At 47.6% G+C, this 15000-nt stretch overlaps 1 protein-coding gene across 12 annotated transcripts in view; it reads right to left on the bottom strand.

Annotated features, from left to right (window-relative positions):
• The window catches only part of cdc42bpab (CDC42 binding protein kinase alpha (DMPK-like) b), a 68947-nt gene that overhangs the window by 8961 nt on the left and 44986 nt on the right, over window positions 1-15000 (bottom strand). For 10 of the 12 annotated variants that reach the window (XM_048249762.1, XM_048249763.1, XM_048249764.1 and 7 more), the window contains 16 exons: window positions 14539-14615; window positions 11419-11457; window positions 9118-9231; window positions 8549-8632; window positions 8324-8429; window positions 8032-8168; window positions 6960-7099; window positions 6721-6802; window positions 6300-6519; window positions 5900-5962; window positions 4891-5189; window positions 3333-3654; window positions 1527-1624; window positions 1136-1220; window positions 451-574; window positions 6-123 (listed from right to left, as the gene is read on the bottom strand). In XM_048249762.1, coding sequence (XP_048105719.1) covers window positions 6-123; window positions 451-574; window positions 1136-1220; window positions 1527-1624; window positions 3333-3654; window positions 4891-5189; window positions 5900-5962; window positions 6300-6519; window positions 6721-6802; window positions 6960-7099; window positions 8032-8168; window positions 8324-8429; window positions 8549-8632; window positions 9118-9231; window positions 11419-11457; window positions 14539-14615 — 2108 coding nt within the window. The remainder of the gene's footprint in view (window positions 1-5; window positions 124-450; window positions 575-1135; window positions 1221-1526; window positions 1625-3332; window positions 3655-4890; window positions 5190-5899; window positions 5963-6299; window positions 6520-6720; window positions 6803-6959; window positions 7100-8031; window positions 8169-8323; window positions 8430-8548; window positions 8633-9117; window positions 9232-11418; window positions 11458-14538; window positions 14616-15000) is intronic. The other 2 variants (XM_048249769.1, XM_048249773.1) reach the window with 2 other exon arrangements.

Raw genomic sequence — 15000 nt, 5'->3', positions numbered from 1 at the left:
GTTACCATGGGCAGGTCCATGAGAACATGCATGCCGTCTCCTGGGCCCATGTGGGCCACGTGGTTGAAGTTGGTGGGGTTGGAGATGAGCTTGCTCCTCATCTCTGGGTCTCGCAGCATCTCTCTGCAGGAACCAGGGAAACACATACCGTATCAACGGAAAGCTCTCTCTATGTGTGTGAAATGCTTGATTTTTGTACTGTGTTACTGTAACTGTACTGAAACATATGCATGCAGCCTTTAACTAAGACTGTTATTTGTGTATGTGTCACTTTGATTACTATTGAAACCTATATTACATGCATCCAAGCACTTTTGATGAATATGCACATAAATACATACATACATTTTGTGTCTGTGTGTCTGTGTGTGAGAGAGTGAGAGTATGCGTGTATATGTGCGTGTATGTGCGTGTATGTGTGTATGTGTGTGTGTGTGTGTGTGTGTGTACCTCCTCTGCTGTAACCTCTCCTCCTCAGGCACTCTGAAGGAGAAGCGTCTCTTGTTGTTCATGCTCCGCACCATCTGCTTCCTACTGTTCTCACGGACCTCCGGCACCACCAGTTCATCCCCCTCTACAAACACACAGAGAGAGAGAGAGAGAGAGAGAGAGAGAGAGAGAGAGAGAGAGAGAGAGAGAGAGAGAGAGACAGAGAGAGAGAGAGAATGTGAGACAGAGAGAGAGAATGTGAGACAGAGAGAGAGAATGTGAGACAGAGAGACAGAGAGAGAGAGAATGTGAGACAGAGAGAGAGAATGTGAGACAGAGATTAAACATGTACAAATTTTGCACACTAACTGTACACATATCAAGTATATATATCACACATACCAAATAGGCATACATGCATGCAAACATTTAAACGTCATACCACAACTGTACATAAAACACCAGCTAAAGCCACACTCTGTCCATCGTAATCTTATGCTGATCATGTAAGCTTTTGAGTATGTGAGCCACATAATCTTTACACGATACAGATCATTCCTAATCCATTATCATTCACTGCAGCACTGAATTGTGTCATTTTCCTTTTAATCATGTTCATCAACTTGCACTCATAGGACAATCAGTCTCAGTCTCACTGAACCATCCTAAATCTTATTCTCAAGAGACTGTAATGTGAGACTCCTACCAGCCATTTTGTTTCTGAAGTAGACCAGTCGCACGGTCTCCCAACCCAACAAGTTCAGCGATCCGTCTATGTTCAAAGGTCGGGCCTGAAAACAACACATACACACACACACACACACACACACACACACATACACACATACACACATACACACACACACATTCACATTCACATGTAGGGTCGTAATGACCTTTAAATGTATGTATTACATACATTACATACAGTATAGGGGCTAGACCAGACTATTGCCATCTACTGGTCATCAGCCATATTGTGTGTCTGTATCTTCTGTCTGCATTGTCCACCTGTGCGTAACCTATGGCATGCCACAACCTGTGTGAAACCTGTGCATTGAGTACATTGAATGAATACTACTGATAGCAACACAGACCTTCTTCAGCGGGATGGTCTGGATCCACTCCATGCTGTTCACATCAAACACGTCCACTGCGTTCTCACTGTACACCGACAGATAGGGGGCGCTGAAGCCTGTAGGGGTTGGGTGGAGCATAAATAATGAGAACAAACGATATTGAAGCTGTCTAGCCAATGACCACGGATCCTGGACCAATTGTGTGAGCAGCTTTGAGGGCATGCCTTTGGTGAATGATATGCCTCACAATCACATGGCCAACGTATATTCAGTGGAATTTATCTTTTTATCTTTTAGTTTCACCTCAGTTCAATTGTGAGATGAGATATGTGCTTATTGATCACTGATCTTAAATGATCCTTGCAATGGGTCTCTCATTTGTACCCATGATAATAACAAACCTGATGTAGACCCCTATGACAGAGCCAGGGATATTTATAGGAATGGGAGCTAAGATCTTACTTTACTTTATTTTCCCAACCATTATAGAGGTGAATGGATCTGTGTTTTTAGATGTTGATAGATGAGGTCTAGTACAGGTGGGGTGGTAATGAGGACCTACTGCACAGGGACTATGATGTGATTAACTAACAATGGAGTCTTTCATCTTTCAGTCTTTTAACATGTACTAGGAGAGAATATATTGTAACATAAAGTATACTAGAAATGGTATATACTGTATATGAGAAGATAATGCTAGAATGGGAGCTCGCCAGCGAGAGAAGTGTGACCCGCCACTCCCAGATTCAGCCCTCTACACGTTCCGCTTCACAATACTTCCTGGACCTGTGACTGAGGCTGGAAGCACTGCCCACTGCTGGGGAATTAAGGAAGTGCTCCTCAGACTAAAGGGACCTCTAACTAGAGAAAAATAACGAAATAAAAAGGGGAGAGAAAACATATAAGCAAGCAAGGGCCAGGATCTAGAGAAAACAGACATAAGGATAAACGGGTAAGCATGACCCACAGGGTTCGGGTCAGGCTGGGAGACAGGAGAGAAAGGGACGATGCCACACAGAGAACGATGATGGCGGAAAAAGACAGTGACAGAGAAGGACAGCTACAGTGAAGGCAGGTAGTATGATGGAGCGGAGCATGTAGGGGACACAACTCTGGAGGATTATACCTACTGCCTGCGTGTAGTCACCCCCACCCCCCCCCCCCCCGCCCAAGCCCATCCGCAGACAGAGACATGTATGTGTGACAGAAACACACATACATCCCACACAGGTATGCAGCACACATACATCCCACACATACATCTTTCGCTCCCCATTTTAGCAGTCTCCCACACCACATGCACACACACACACAAACACACACCTAAACAACAACATATACAGCAACACATACACAGTACACAACACAGACTCACACCGCGACAAAACACATGTGAGTAGCACAGACAAATACACACACACACACACACACACACACACACAAACACACACCAACATATACAGCAATACATACACAACACAGACTCACACTGCACAAAACACATGTGCACAGCAAAGTCAAATACACACACACACACACACAGCACACACACCAACATATACAGCAACACATACACAACACAGACTCACACTGCACAAAACACATGTGCACAGCAAAGACAAATACACACACACACAAGCACACACACCAACATATACAGCAACACATACACAACACAGACTCACACTGCACAAAACACATGTGCGTAGCACAGACAAATACACACACACACAAACAACATATACAGCAACACATACACAACACAGACAGATACACACACACACACCCCTCCACCACATCCCCCCCACCCCACTGGGCACTCACAGCAGGCAGTGGGCACGGCGGGCCACATCAGCTCCTGCTGGCGCGAGCGCCGGCCCTGCCAGTCCACGTAGACGCCCAGGCTGCCGAAGCACAGCAGCAGCTCCTTGGGCGAGAGCTCCACGGCGCAGAGGGCATCAGCGCCGGGCGCCGCCTGCTGACTGAGGAACGTGAGCGTGGGGTCCTCGGGGTGCATCAGGCTCACACCACCCGAGGAGGCGCCGGTCAAGCCCTCGCCGGGCAGGGTGTAGCGGGCGAAGCCGGCCTGCCAGCCCACGCACAGGCGCTCGCTCTGCACTGCCATCCACTGGACCACGCCGGGCACCTGGGAGATGGGGAGAGGTCAAGGGTCAGAGGTCAGGCATCGGGGTGAGGTTTAGGCAGAGATCACATTGAGCAGCGGCAAGCGGCAGGTTTCCTATTGTTCTCTATGGTTCAGCAACAGGACGGTGGCAGCGCTAGCGTAACACTAGCATTGAACAAGCCGAGCGTTGAACTTGGTTCAACTTTCAAAAGTGCAACGCGAGCGTATTCAATTGTCAGTTAAGGCAAGCCGTTACCATGTGTTACCATAGGAACGAGATAGAACTTATTATGGTCTGAGCGTTGAGTTACACACCACTGCCCCTTGCCACTGGTCAATGTGATCCATGCCTTAGGGTTTACCAGGTTCATTGTGTCCTCTAAGGCATTGGTTCTAAAAGTGGGGTCCCTGACAAAGTTTGCTACAAAATATGAAATTGTCTTATATGGCGAAAAATGCTACAGTATCAGTATTTGCCCAATTGATCTGCTGATACGGTACATCAATACGTCAAAACCCTTTACTATTAATTAACCACCAACAAAATGATGCAATCACTATGTGTTCAACACAATAGGCCTACATTTGACAAAGAAACAAAAATCCTACATACTATCAAAGTCTGCTAACATGACTATTGCGGTATTAGCACTCTATGTTTTTAAAATACATATAACATAAGCATCTAACAGAAAAAAAGGCTATACAGCTACATGATTAACTTAAGTTTTATGTGTTATGATTATGAGGGGTCCTTGGAGAATTTTCCACTCCATGAGGGGTCCCCGGCCCACAAAAGTTTGAGAACCCCTGCTCTAAGGGTGTGATGAGACAGGGGGTCGGGTTTGTAAAACGCGAGGTGCACTGTCTTTTAATAAAAACGTGAATGACATCAGACAGAACACTGTTTTTGCAGTGAGAAGCATCTTTTTTCTGTTCTTTTTTATTGGCAGTAAGCATTTTGCGTCTGATCACTACATCCTAAAAGTGCTCGAATCCACATTGATTCTGTAAGCCTGTGGCAATTGAGGCAACGTCCTTCACAGATAAGAACGTACCACAAACAAAATCAGACATCCCAAAAAGGGTATCCCCAAAGAGGGTATTTTTTTCTACAAACAGTTATTTAAATCTGTGCTCTTCAAACTTGAAATGAAACATAAATAAAAAGATAAATGGGTTTCATGTAGAACACTGAAGTAAGATGGACATGGACACCTTTCTCGGGCCGTCTCGGCCCCACACTCCTGTGCTCACCTGGATCTCTCGGATGCGGCGGTGGCGGCTCTTGCTCTTGTTGAGCTCGTAGACGATGACCTGCCGCTTCATGGCCACGCAGAGGCAGGTGAGGGCGCCGTGGCGCACCTGTCCCCACGTCAGCACCTGGCAGCCCTTGGTGTCGGCCAGCTTAAAGGGCTCGCCGTCGCGCCCGTCCAGCGAGGCGGCCGGCATCAGCCGCACCTGCCGGTTCCGACCGGACACCACGGCCAGCAGCTGCTCTGGACCGATCAGCTCCACCTGGTGCACCTTCTTACTGTCGCCCACCCGGATGATCTCTGCATGGGGTTTGGTGTGTGTGTGTGTTTGATGTGTTTGGTGTGTATGGTTGTGTGTGTGTGTGTGTGTGTGTGTGTGTGTGTATGGTTGTGTGTGTGTGTGTGTGTGTGTGTGTGTTTGTGTGTTTGGGGAGAGACAGTGCTAGGTTAGGGTCAATCCAGCATAGATATAGAAATAGATTTAGAAGGAATAAAACTCGTTGAATGGAATCTGTTGTCACAGCAGTGACTGTATGCAATGCTAAACGCTGTGAAAATAGCTGTGGAAAAACTGTAAAATGGCTAATCTTGGCCTTATAATCCTTTATTTGTGTGAGGAGAAAAGATCACCATCCACGCCAACTACAGTTTTTTTTCTCTGGCAAGAGCTTTGTCATTCAACACACTGCAGTGCAGAACAAACACTTCAACAACAAAGGCAGGCGGCTCAAAGCATCTCTGGCAGTTGTGGAAGTCAACAAGGACAAAAAAAGTCAAAAACAACACGTCTCGCCTCTGGCACAACAGACACCATTCAGCATCCTTCATTCAAAGTGAATTACGACTGAAGAATAATAAATCACAGACAGCACTGTGCGTCTGAGGGAAAGCAACCCTGGAAGCTACAACTGTCTGTCTGGTCACACCTCATCTGACAGTGGACCGCTGTGCCTCGCTGGGCTTGCCTTGCTGGACGATGGTTTCCCCAGCGATCACCATTTTGCACTTACCGTCTTTGGTGACGTGGATGACAAACAGACCCTCTTCGTTGCCAAGGGCGACGCGCTCGTGATCTGAGGAGAGAGTGTGACAGAGGTGACGCGATGAGTGTGTGTGTGTGTGTGTGTGTGTGTGTGTGTGTGTGTGTGTGAGACACATGAGATACGACAGCAGACTAAGACATCACAGGACTTAGGAGGGAGAGGGAGGAACAGAGCGAAAAACACTGAGTACTGTTACTGAGACATGTAGAGGGCAAATGATCAGAAACAAAAGATACTAGGGACACAGAGAAAAACAGATGATAAATTAGTTCACAAAAAGAAAACCAAAGGAATGACATAACAAAAAGACAAGATAATAACAGAGTGAGAGATATGTTGAGAGAGAGAGAGAGAGAGAGGGAGTCACCGATGATGGCTGCAGTCTGGGTGCCCTTGATGAGGGGCAGGGTGTTGTCGTAGGCCTCCTTGGGTGCGTAGACCGAACGCTCCTTCAGCTTGTGCTTGCGCAGGATTCGCTGCAGCTCGCTCAGCAGCCCCACCCACTTGTTGCGCTCGTGGTCACTGTCGGCCAGGATGAGGATGGAGGCCTTCTGGCCCGGAGACGCCGACATCTGGGAGCCAGTCACCTGCAGGAGGAGACGGAGTCATCATGAGTGACATTTGGTTAAAGAACACTAAGTAGAGTTCAGAGTGTGAGAGTTTGTTAAAAGAACAATATATATATATATATATATATATATATATATATATATATATATATATATATATGATGTATGATGTATATATATATAAATATATATATATATAGTCGTATTAAACACGCTTACTCTAAATATGCAGGGGACGTCTTTCCTGTTGGCGTGGATGACATCAGAGGCTAGAACAGAGCTGACAGCAAACTCTTCATCCCTAAAAAACAAGAAGGTAGAAAATGTTTTATCCTCTGCCTGTATCAGAGATTAGCAACATGACTATCACAAGGTTATGTGCTTTAGCTATGGATCGACAGTAGGGAAATGTAGTTCAGGTCCAGGACTACAACAGGGAAATGTAGTTCTTTACTCACCTCATGTCAATGACCTGGCTGACCACAACACTAGGTTGGGTGGCCCTGCCTTCACCCAGCTCATAAAGGAAGAGCTTGAAGTCGCAGACTACGGCTAGCGCACGCTGCCAACCCTTCTTCACACCTGTGGGTTTAGGCACCTGAGGGGGAGCCAGAGGGAGAGGTGTTTATTTTTTAGGGGTGTATATTTTTTAGGCTTTTTTGCCTTCATTTGGACAGGACAGTGGAGAGTGACAGAAAGCACGTGGGAGAGAGAGATGGGGAGGGATCGGGAAATGACCGCAGGTCGGATTCGAGCCTGGGTCCCCGTGGGCACTCGGACCCGTATATTGGTACAGGCGCTGTAGCCTGCTGTGCCACAGTGCCCCCGGAGAGATGTTAGACAGATATGGAAGTGTGTGATATCCCACCCCTTCCTGTATGCCTCCCCATTCACTTGAATAGGAAAGTAGCTGCCTGATAACTGCCCAAGGTGTGTTGAAAGATGGCCGCCGAGTGGGGAGACTTGCCCAAAAGGACTTTGTTATCAGTCCTTAAATTATTAACTAGCTTATATATTTACAGTGTTTCCTACAAAAGCATGGTACAAACTACAAAATAAACATGATGTAATGCACATGTGCTATTGCTAAGTGTGACGACCCCCTGCGTCTCTCGCTGTCACTGTGTCCCCGGCGCAATGATGGTGTGAGACACCAAGATGCTTTACTGACAATCGCCCGCACCTGTGCAGAAGCAAGCTTTAAAAGCTGGACCAACTTGCCCCTTACACTCTCTCTTGGCCCCCCCACACACACATATGCTCTCTTCCTCACACTCACCATCTCATACCTTCCCCTTCACTACACAACAAACATTCTCCACTCTCACTCTGTTCATTCATTACATCCTCATCCAGATTCCACATCCCCTAGACATTCCGTTTATAAATAAATGTATTTGTTGACATTTCATTCAGTGTTCATTTCCATTTCATGTTTGTGACCCACACAAGCCTGGGCCATTACACTGACTAAATAATTAAACATACAATCCCAAATGGAAGACACACACATCGGGACTTCTGGCTTACCCGGACATGCCCCTCATATGCCGTTCCGATGCCCCTCTGCGGGTCGATGCCCAGGGGGCCCTTGGTCTGGTCAGGTGGCACGGGGCAGACTGAAGGGGCCTTGTCGGCACACGCCACATGGCAGGAGAAGTTACACACTGTGGGGACAGAGGAGCGGTCATCACAACTAAGCATGCTCCGATTCCTAGGCAGTGAGTGCACCTAAAGCCATTCAGTCCTTTAAATATGTGTTGGGTCTATCCTTTCACTCCTGGCCTTTCTCTCAGTGTCCAGTCACCCACTAGGGTCTCACCTTCACACGTGCAGCCCTGCCGGATGAGGCCCACCATGAGGGAGGTGCACTGGTTGCATTTGGTCGGCACGGTGAAGGACTTGACCACAAACTGGTGAGCTTTGGGCTGCCGAGCAGGGGGGAAAGTGGGGTTAAGAGACACGTCTACACTCAGAGCACAAATGGATTGGGACACGGCACCGGTCAGACACTGGTCTGCGCGTGAGTGTGTGCGTTGGCTTGTACCTTTGGAGAGGAGTGTCCCAGACTGCCGTAGCCGGAGCCAGAGCGCATGGTGGGGGTGTGGACGCGAGATGGGTGGTCCATCAGCTAGAGGAGGACAGAGGACAGGGGACACAGGACAAAGCTCAGTGGTCATGTGAAGACTGCTGCTTCTGGACCAGATGTATTATTGCAGTATCACATAACTCATGCTAATACTTCTAATGTCTCATGTTCTCTAATACTAATAATAACAAATAGTCATAAATGATTATAAAATGAGTCGGTCTATCACTATTTTTGTCATCTACCCGTCTAAACAATGGTATAATTAAGCTTTGCTTGAAAACCAGCTTCACAGATGTTTTGAAGAGATGCCCTACTAAATGGTGGTGTATAGGCTGTTCATAAAATGTTCACTTAGTTTAGGCCGAGACCAATCGTGCTTCCTGACTATGTGCCTGTGATGGTGCTGGAGATGGGGCTGTCTGTTGGGGGCAGGGGGGCAGGGGGGCAGGGGGCAGTTGGGCTGGGGGGCTGGGGGCTGGGGGCTGGGGGCTGGGGGCTGGGGGGCTTGGGGGCTGGGGACTCACCTCGATGGGCTCCATGTCACTGGCGGTGGATGGGGAGCGGGAGCGGGAAACTCGACGCTTCGTGTCCTCGTCATGAGATGGAGTGTTGGAGGGGGTGTAGTCCACAGAGTCCAGCTATTCATGGAGAGAGAAGGAGAGCGGGAGAGAGAGAGAGAGAGAGAGAGAGAGAGAGAGAGAGAGAGAGAGAGAGAGAGAGAGAGAGAGGAAAAGGGAGGGGCAGAAAGGCCCAAATCCAGAGAAATAGGAGAATGTAAAGGAAATAAAATAAATGAAAAGAGACAGATAGAGAGAGAGTGGTAGGAAAAAAGGAAAGAAAGACATGTGTGAGGATAAAACCTGCTGACCATTGCAGTCCATCCCCTTAAACCCAATGTCCCTGGAGCAGCACACACACACAACCGGCACAGGCACAATGCATGCTGGGAAAATACAGTCAGCAAAACAACACAAGCTACCAACAGCAAGCCAATCAGAATCAAGGTCAAATACCCGTCTCGACAGCAGATGTGTCAACCAGTGCAATTCCTGAACTGAGATGCTGACCTGTGGTGGCATGGCCAAGGTGACTGGTGGGCTGGAGGTGAAACATACTCCATCTACGCACAGTCTGTGTAATGCTCCATCTACGCACAGTCTGTGTAACGCTCCATCTAAGCACAGTCTGTGTAACGCTCCATCTAAGCACAGTCTGTGTAACGCTCCATCTACGCACAGTCTGTGTAGTGCTCCATCTACGCACAGTCTGTGTAGTGCTCCATCTACGCACAGTCTGTGTAGTGCTCCATCTACGCACAGTCTGTGTAGTGCTCTATCCACAGTCTGTGTAATGCTCCATCTACGCACAGTCTGTGTAGTGCTCCATCTACGCACAGTCTGTGTAGTGCATCAGTCTGTGTGTAGTGCTCCATCTACGCACAGTCTGTGTAACGCCCATCTATCTAGCACAGTCTGTGTAGTGCTCCATCTAAAGCACAGTCTGTGTAGTGCTCCATCCATCTCCATCTACGCACAGTCTGTGTACAGTCTGTGTAATGCTCCATCTAAGCACAGTCTGTGTAGTGCTCTATCCACAGTCTGTGTAGTGCTCCATCTACGCACAGTCTGTGTAATGCTCCATCTACGCACAGTCTGTGTAGTGCTCCATCTAAGCACAGTCTGTGTAGTGCTCCATCTAAGCACAGTCTGTGTAGTGCTCCATCTAAGCACAGTCTGTGTAATGCTCTGCACTCAGAGAGCAGTAGGTAGGGTTTCACAGTCCTGATTGTCCTGTTCAGTATATAATGATTAACACACTGCAGTTGAGATAGATGAGACTTTGATTCTGATGTTTGTGAATTACTGTTTGGCCAGCAGAGGACAAGTTAAAACATGCACAGGACACGAGACCCAGCCCACAAGTCCACAAGACCCAGAATATAAGCAGTATGGACAAACAGACTACACCCACAAACATCTTAATTAGTTAATAAACTTGAGAGAGTCCTTTAGTCCTGTTGTGGCATATTTAATGTTGGGGACATATACTCGTGGTAATCTGCATGACAATCACACAGTATATGCCAGTTTAGATTTTAACTCTGTGAAAAAAAGGCATCTGAAGCTGTCATTTGAAGTGACAATACCAAGATGACACCCTAAATTAAATTCAATAAAGTTTCAAACAGAAATATGTAACACCAAGTCACTACAAAAGGTTCTACCTAAAAGGTTCTTTAACTTTTCCTCACAGGAGAACCCCAAAATGGTGTATGATGACCTATTTACTGAGAATCTTAGAACCTCTCAGGGTTCTCTTCTGTAGCACCTCAAAGGGATCTCATGTGTGGAAACCTAAAGAATCACTTTTCTCAGAGAGTACTGTATGTTTAAGTAGTACCGTCCAGTACACACCACTGTTAGAATGGGACAGAACTCTGGAGGATAATAAACAATTACACAAACACAGACCCACAATTAGATCACAAGCAGAAGGTAGGAGCAGTGAGAACCACCCAGTCACAAGTCAGGGTGAGTTAACAGCATTTCACAGATACAGTATACCCACTCCACATAATATAAGAGAATAAAGTCATGGATGCAGGAAACCAAAAACATCCCATGCGAAACCACAATCACAACCTGAAACCCATGCAACACACATACACACACTCTCTCTCTCTCTCTCACACACACATACACACACACACACACCCACACACTCCAACACGTAACAAGCAGCAGTCGCATCAGGCACAGAGAGCAGATGTCCCATTCCCAAGGCAAAAGGACGGAGGAACAACACAAAAACAAACAGCTGCTTACACGTCTGCCTTTACTTCCTGGACCAACGGAGGGAGAGCGCTTTAAAGAGAGAGAGAGAGAAAAACAGAGGGATGGGGGGAATGAAGAGAGATGAAGAGAGGTGTTGGGAGTTGAATGAGGCTGTATGGGGATCTAAGGTCATCACTGGATGCCCCGCCATCTCCCCCCCCCTCACACGCACACTTCCCTTGAACTGCCCCACCTCATACCCCATAATCCACCACTGCCTGCCTGAGTCTAGGCCCAAAGAGTAGAACCAAAACAGGCCTCAGTCCAGATACAGATACAGACCAGAACAGTTCCGTGGTCAACTGCTGTCTGGATCTGGCCTGACTGTCTATGTGTGTCTGTGTCTGTGGGTGTGTCTGTGTCTCTGTGTGTGTGTGTGTGTGTGTGTGTGTGTGTGTGTGTGTGTGTGTGTGTGTGTGTGTGAGAGAGAGATTTGTAGTGTGTGCTGAAAATAGGCGACTACTTTCCCCAACTTGTACTTTAAGTTTCTACAGACAACCCTGCAATGCGATGCACCCCCCACACCAAGACATCCTAAAGTGGGCCGTACAAGCAAGCTGACTAAGTGTTGACTACAGTAGGGACCACATGTGGGATTGGGGAAACAGTTCAGCTCCAAACCCTGGAGCTAACTAGCAGTGTGTGTGTGTGTGTGTGTGTGTGTGTGTGTGTGTGTGTGTGTGTGTGTCTGGGCCACGTGAGGTCTACTGTGGGGAACTGGATGTTCCTGACGTTGGGGGGGAAATGAGGGGGTGGGGGGGAGGGGGGGTGGGGGGGGGGGTGGGGTGGGGAGGGGTGGTGGGGGAGGGAGGGGTGGGGTTGGGAGCGGGACAGGTCGGGACAAATCAAGTGTGTTCTTCTTCCTCTGTCTATGGAGTTGGGCCAAACACAACACAGCGCATGACAACAGCCACGCCACGGACGAGAGAACTGGGGCGCACTGTACTGTGAGTGTGTTTGTGTGTGTGTGTGTGTGTGTGTGTGAAAGTGTGTGTGGGTGTGTGTGTGTGTGTGTGTGAGAGGGGGTACATGTGTACACATATATGAGGAGGCAAAGTCCAATGGAGGGGCACCAGGATCAATGGAGGTGGCCTAATGAGAGCCAGAGGACTAATGTAAAACCTGAGAAGAAGACCAACTGAAGAGGAGGAGGAGGAGAAGGACAAGGTCTGACACAGCTAACAAAACAAACAGAAAGAAAAGAACAACTGAAAAAGAAAGAGAAAAAAGAGAGAAGGGGAGAATCAGACAGAGAGAGAGAGAGGTAGGAAAGAGGAGAGAGAGGGGAGAGAGAACAGAAACAGACAGAGAGAGGAGGGAGGGAGAGAGAGCTAGAGAGAGGGGAGAGAGAGGTAGAGGTAGAGATGGTGGGGTTGGGGCAGGAGGAGGGCCTAGAAGAGAACAGTGAGTGAATAATTCAGCACAGACTGAAAATAACCTAAGAGACTGGCAAACACAGGTTTCCAAAACACTCTTGCTTTTCACACACACACACACACACACAGAGTGACTCCTTTTGATGGCAAATGCAAATGCATGAACACAAAAGTATTCAGAAAAGGTATGGACCAAAATACATACACTTACATCAAAAAACACAACACACACACACACACACACACACACACACACACACACACACACACACACAGAGCTATTTTTGCCAGCCCGAGTCTGCTGGAGAGATGGAGTGCCCAGCAGATGACCGCCACTTCCTGTTTGCCAGTGGCGCTGTGACACACAGGAAGAGATCCTATTGCATTGTGGGATTGCACTTACATCTAACTGATCCAGCCCTGAGGTGGGTGCTGCTCAGGAAAGCCAGGAAGGAATTTGGAGTCCTGGTGTTTCACGCCTGAAAAGCCACACACACAATTCCTAACTACAAGAGGAGCCAAAAGGTTGGTACATCACAGATCCGAGAGAGAGGTGAGGGGCAGGCCTGTGTGTGTGAGTGTGTCTGTGTGTGTGAGTGTGTCTGTGTGTGTGAGTGTGTCTGTGTGTGTGTGAGTGTGTCTGTGTGTGTGAGTGTGTCTGTGTGTGTGAGTGTGTCTGTGTGTGTGAGTGTGTCTGTGTGTGTGAGTGTGTGTCTGTGTGTGTGAGTGTGCCTGTGTGTGTGCACGTCTGAAGACAAGAATATTTGGGAGTGAAAGTTTAGCATTTACATGTACTTGCAGAAGCACTGAGATTATGTGATTATGTTCTGTGTGTATGTGTGTGTGTGTATGTAAGTATGTATGTGTGTATGTGTGTGTGTGTGTGTGTGTGTGTGTGTGTGTGTGTGTGTGTGTGTGAGTGCGTGTGTCTAAGAGGGACAGCTGATACACACCAGTCTAGAGGCATCAGTCTAATGGAGGGGCACTAGGACTAATGGAGGTGGCCTCACATGAGAGCCAGAGTGGACTTACGTCTTCCCAAAACTCAATCAGAGAAGAAGACTCAACTGAAGAGGAGGAGGAGGAGAAGGAGAAAGGCTCCTGACACAGCTAACAAAACAAACAGAAAGAAAAGAACAACTGAAAACAAGAAAGAGAGCGAGAGAGAGAGAAGGGGGGAGAATCAGACAGAGAGAGAGAGAGAGAGAAAGAGAGAGAGAGAGAGAGAGAGAAGGGGGGAGAAACAGACAGAGAGAGGAGGGAGGGAGAGAGAGCGAGAGAGGGAGAGAGAGAGAGAGTGTAGAGGTAGAGATGGTGGGGCTGGGGCAGGAGGAGGGCTCTTAGAAGAGAACAGCGCAGTGAATAATTCAGCACAGACTGAAAATAACCTAAGAGACTGGCAAACACAGTTTCCAAAAACACTCTTGCTTTTCACACACACACACACACACACAGAGGTGACTCCCTTTTGATGGCAAATGCAAATGCATGAACACAAAAAGTATTCAGAAAAGGTATGGACCAAAATACATACACTTACATCAAAAAACACAACACACACACACACACACACACACACACACACACACACACACACACACAGAGCTATTTTTGGCCAGCCCGAGTCTGCTGGAGAGATGGAGTGCCCAGCAGATGACCGCTTCACTTCCTGTTTGCCAGTGGCGTGCTGTGACACACAGGAAGAGATCCTATTGCATTGTGGGATTGCACTTACATCGAACTGATCCAGCCCTGAGGTGGGTGCGTTCAGGAAAGCCAGGAAGGAATTCTGGGAGTCCTGGTGTTTCACGCCTGAAAAAGCCAAAAGAGGAATGATATGAGTTCCTTATCCATGAGAGGAATTGTATGTGTCCATCCAGCATAGGGAAACACATCAAGGCCAGTTTGACCAGCCAGTGATGGAAAAGGGTTTACTACACCCTGCAGCAGGAAAGAGAGAGAGATAGAGAGAGAGAGAGTAAAAGAGGGGAAAGAACAAGGGAGAGGGATAGAGAGAGAGCAAGTGCAAAACAAAGAAAACCAAGAGTGTGAGAAAAAAGGGTGAAATGAAATGAAGAGTGTGCTGGGAAAAGGGAAACAAAGAGAGAGAGAATGATGGAGGGAGATGAGGAGAAGAGAAATGATAGAAAAACAGGGGGATGATAGATAGATGGAGATAATAGAGAAGAAGGAGATG

Source organism: Alosa alosa, chromosome 8 (genome assembly GCF_017589495.1).
Source record: "Alosa alosa isolate M-15738 ecotype Scorff River chromosome 8, AALO_Geno_1.1, whole genome shotgun sequence".
Classification (NCBI taxonomy): Eukaryota; Metazoa; Chordata; class Actinopteri; order Clupeiformes; family Clupeidae; genus Alosa; species Alosa alosa.
The sequence above is the reverse complement of the archived record's forward strand: the minus strand, read 5'-3'. Positions and strand labels throughout refer to the sequence as shown.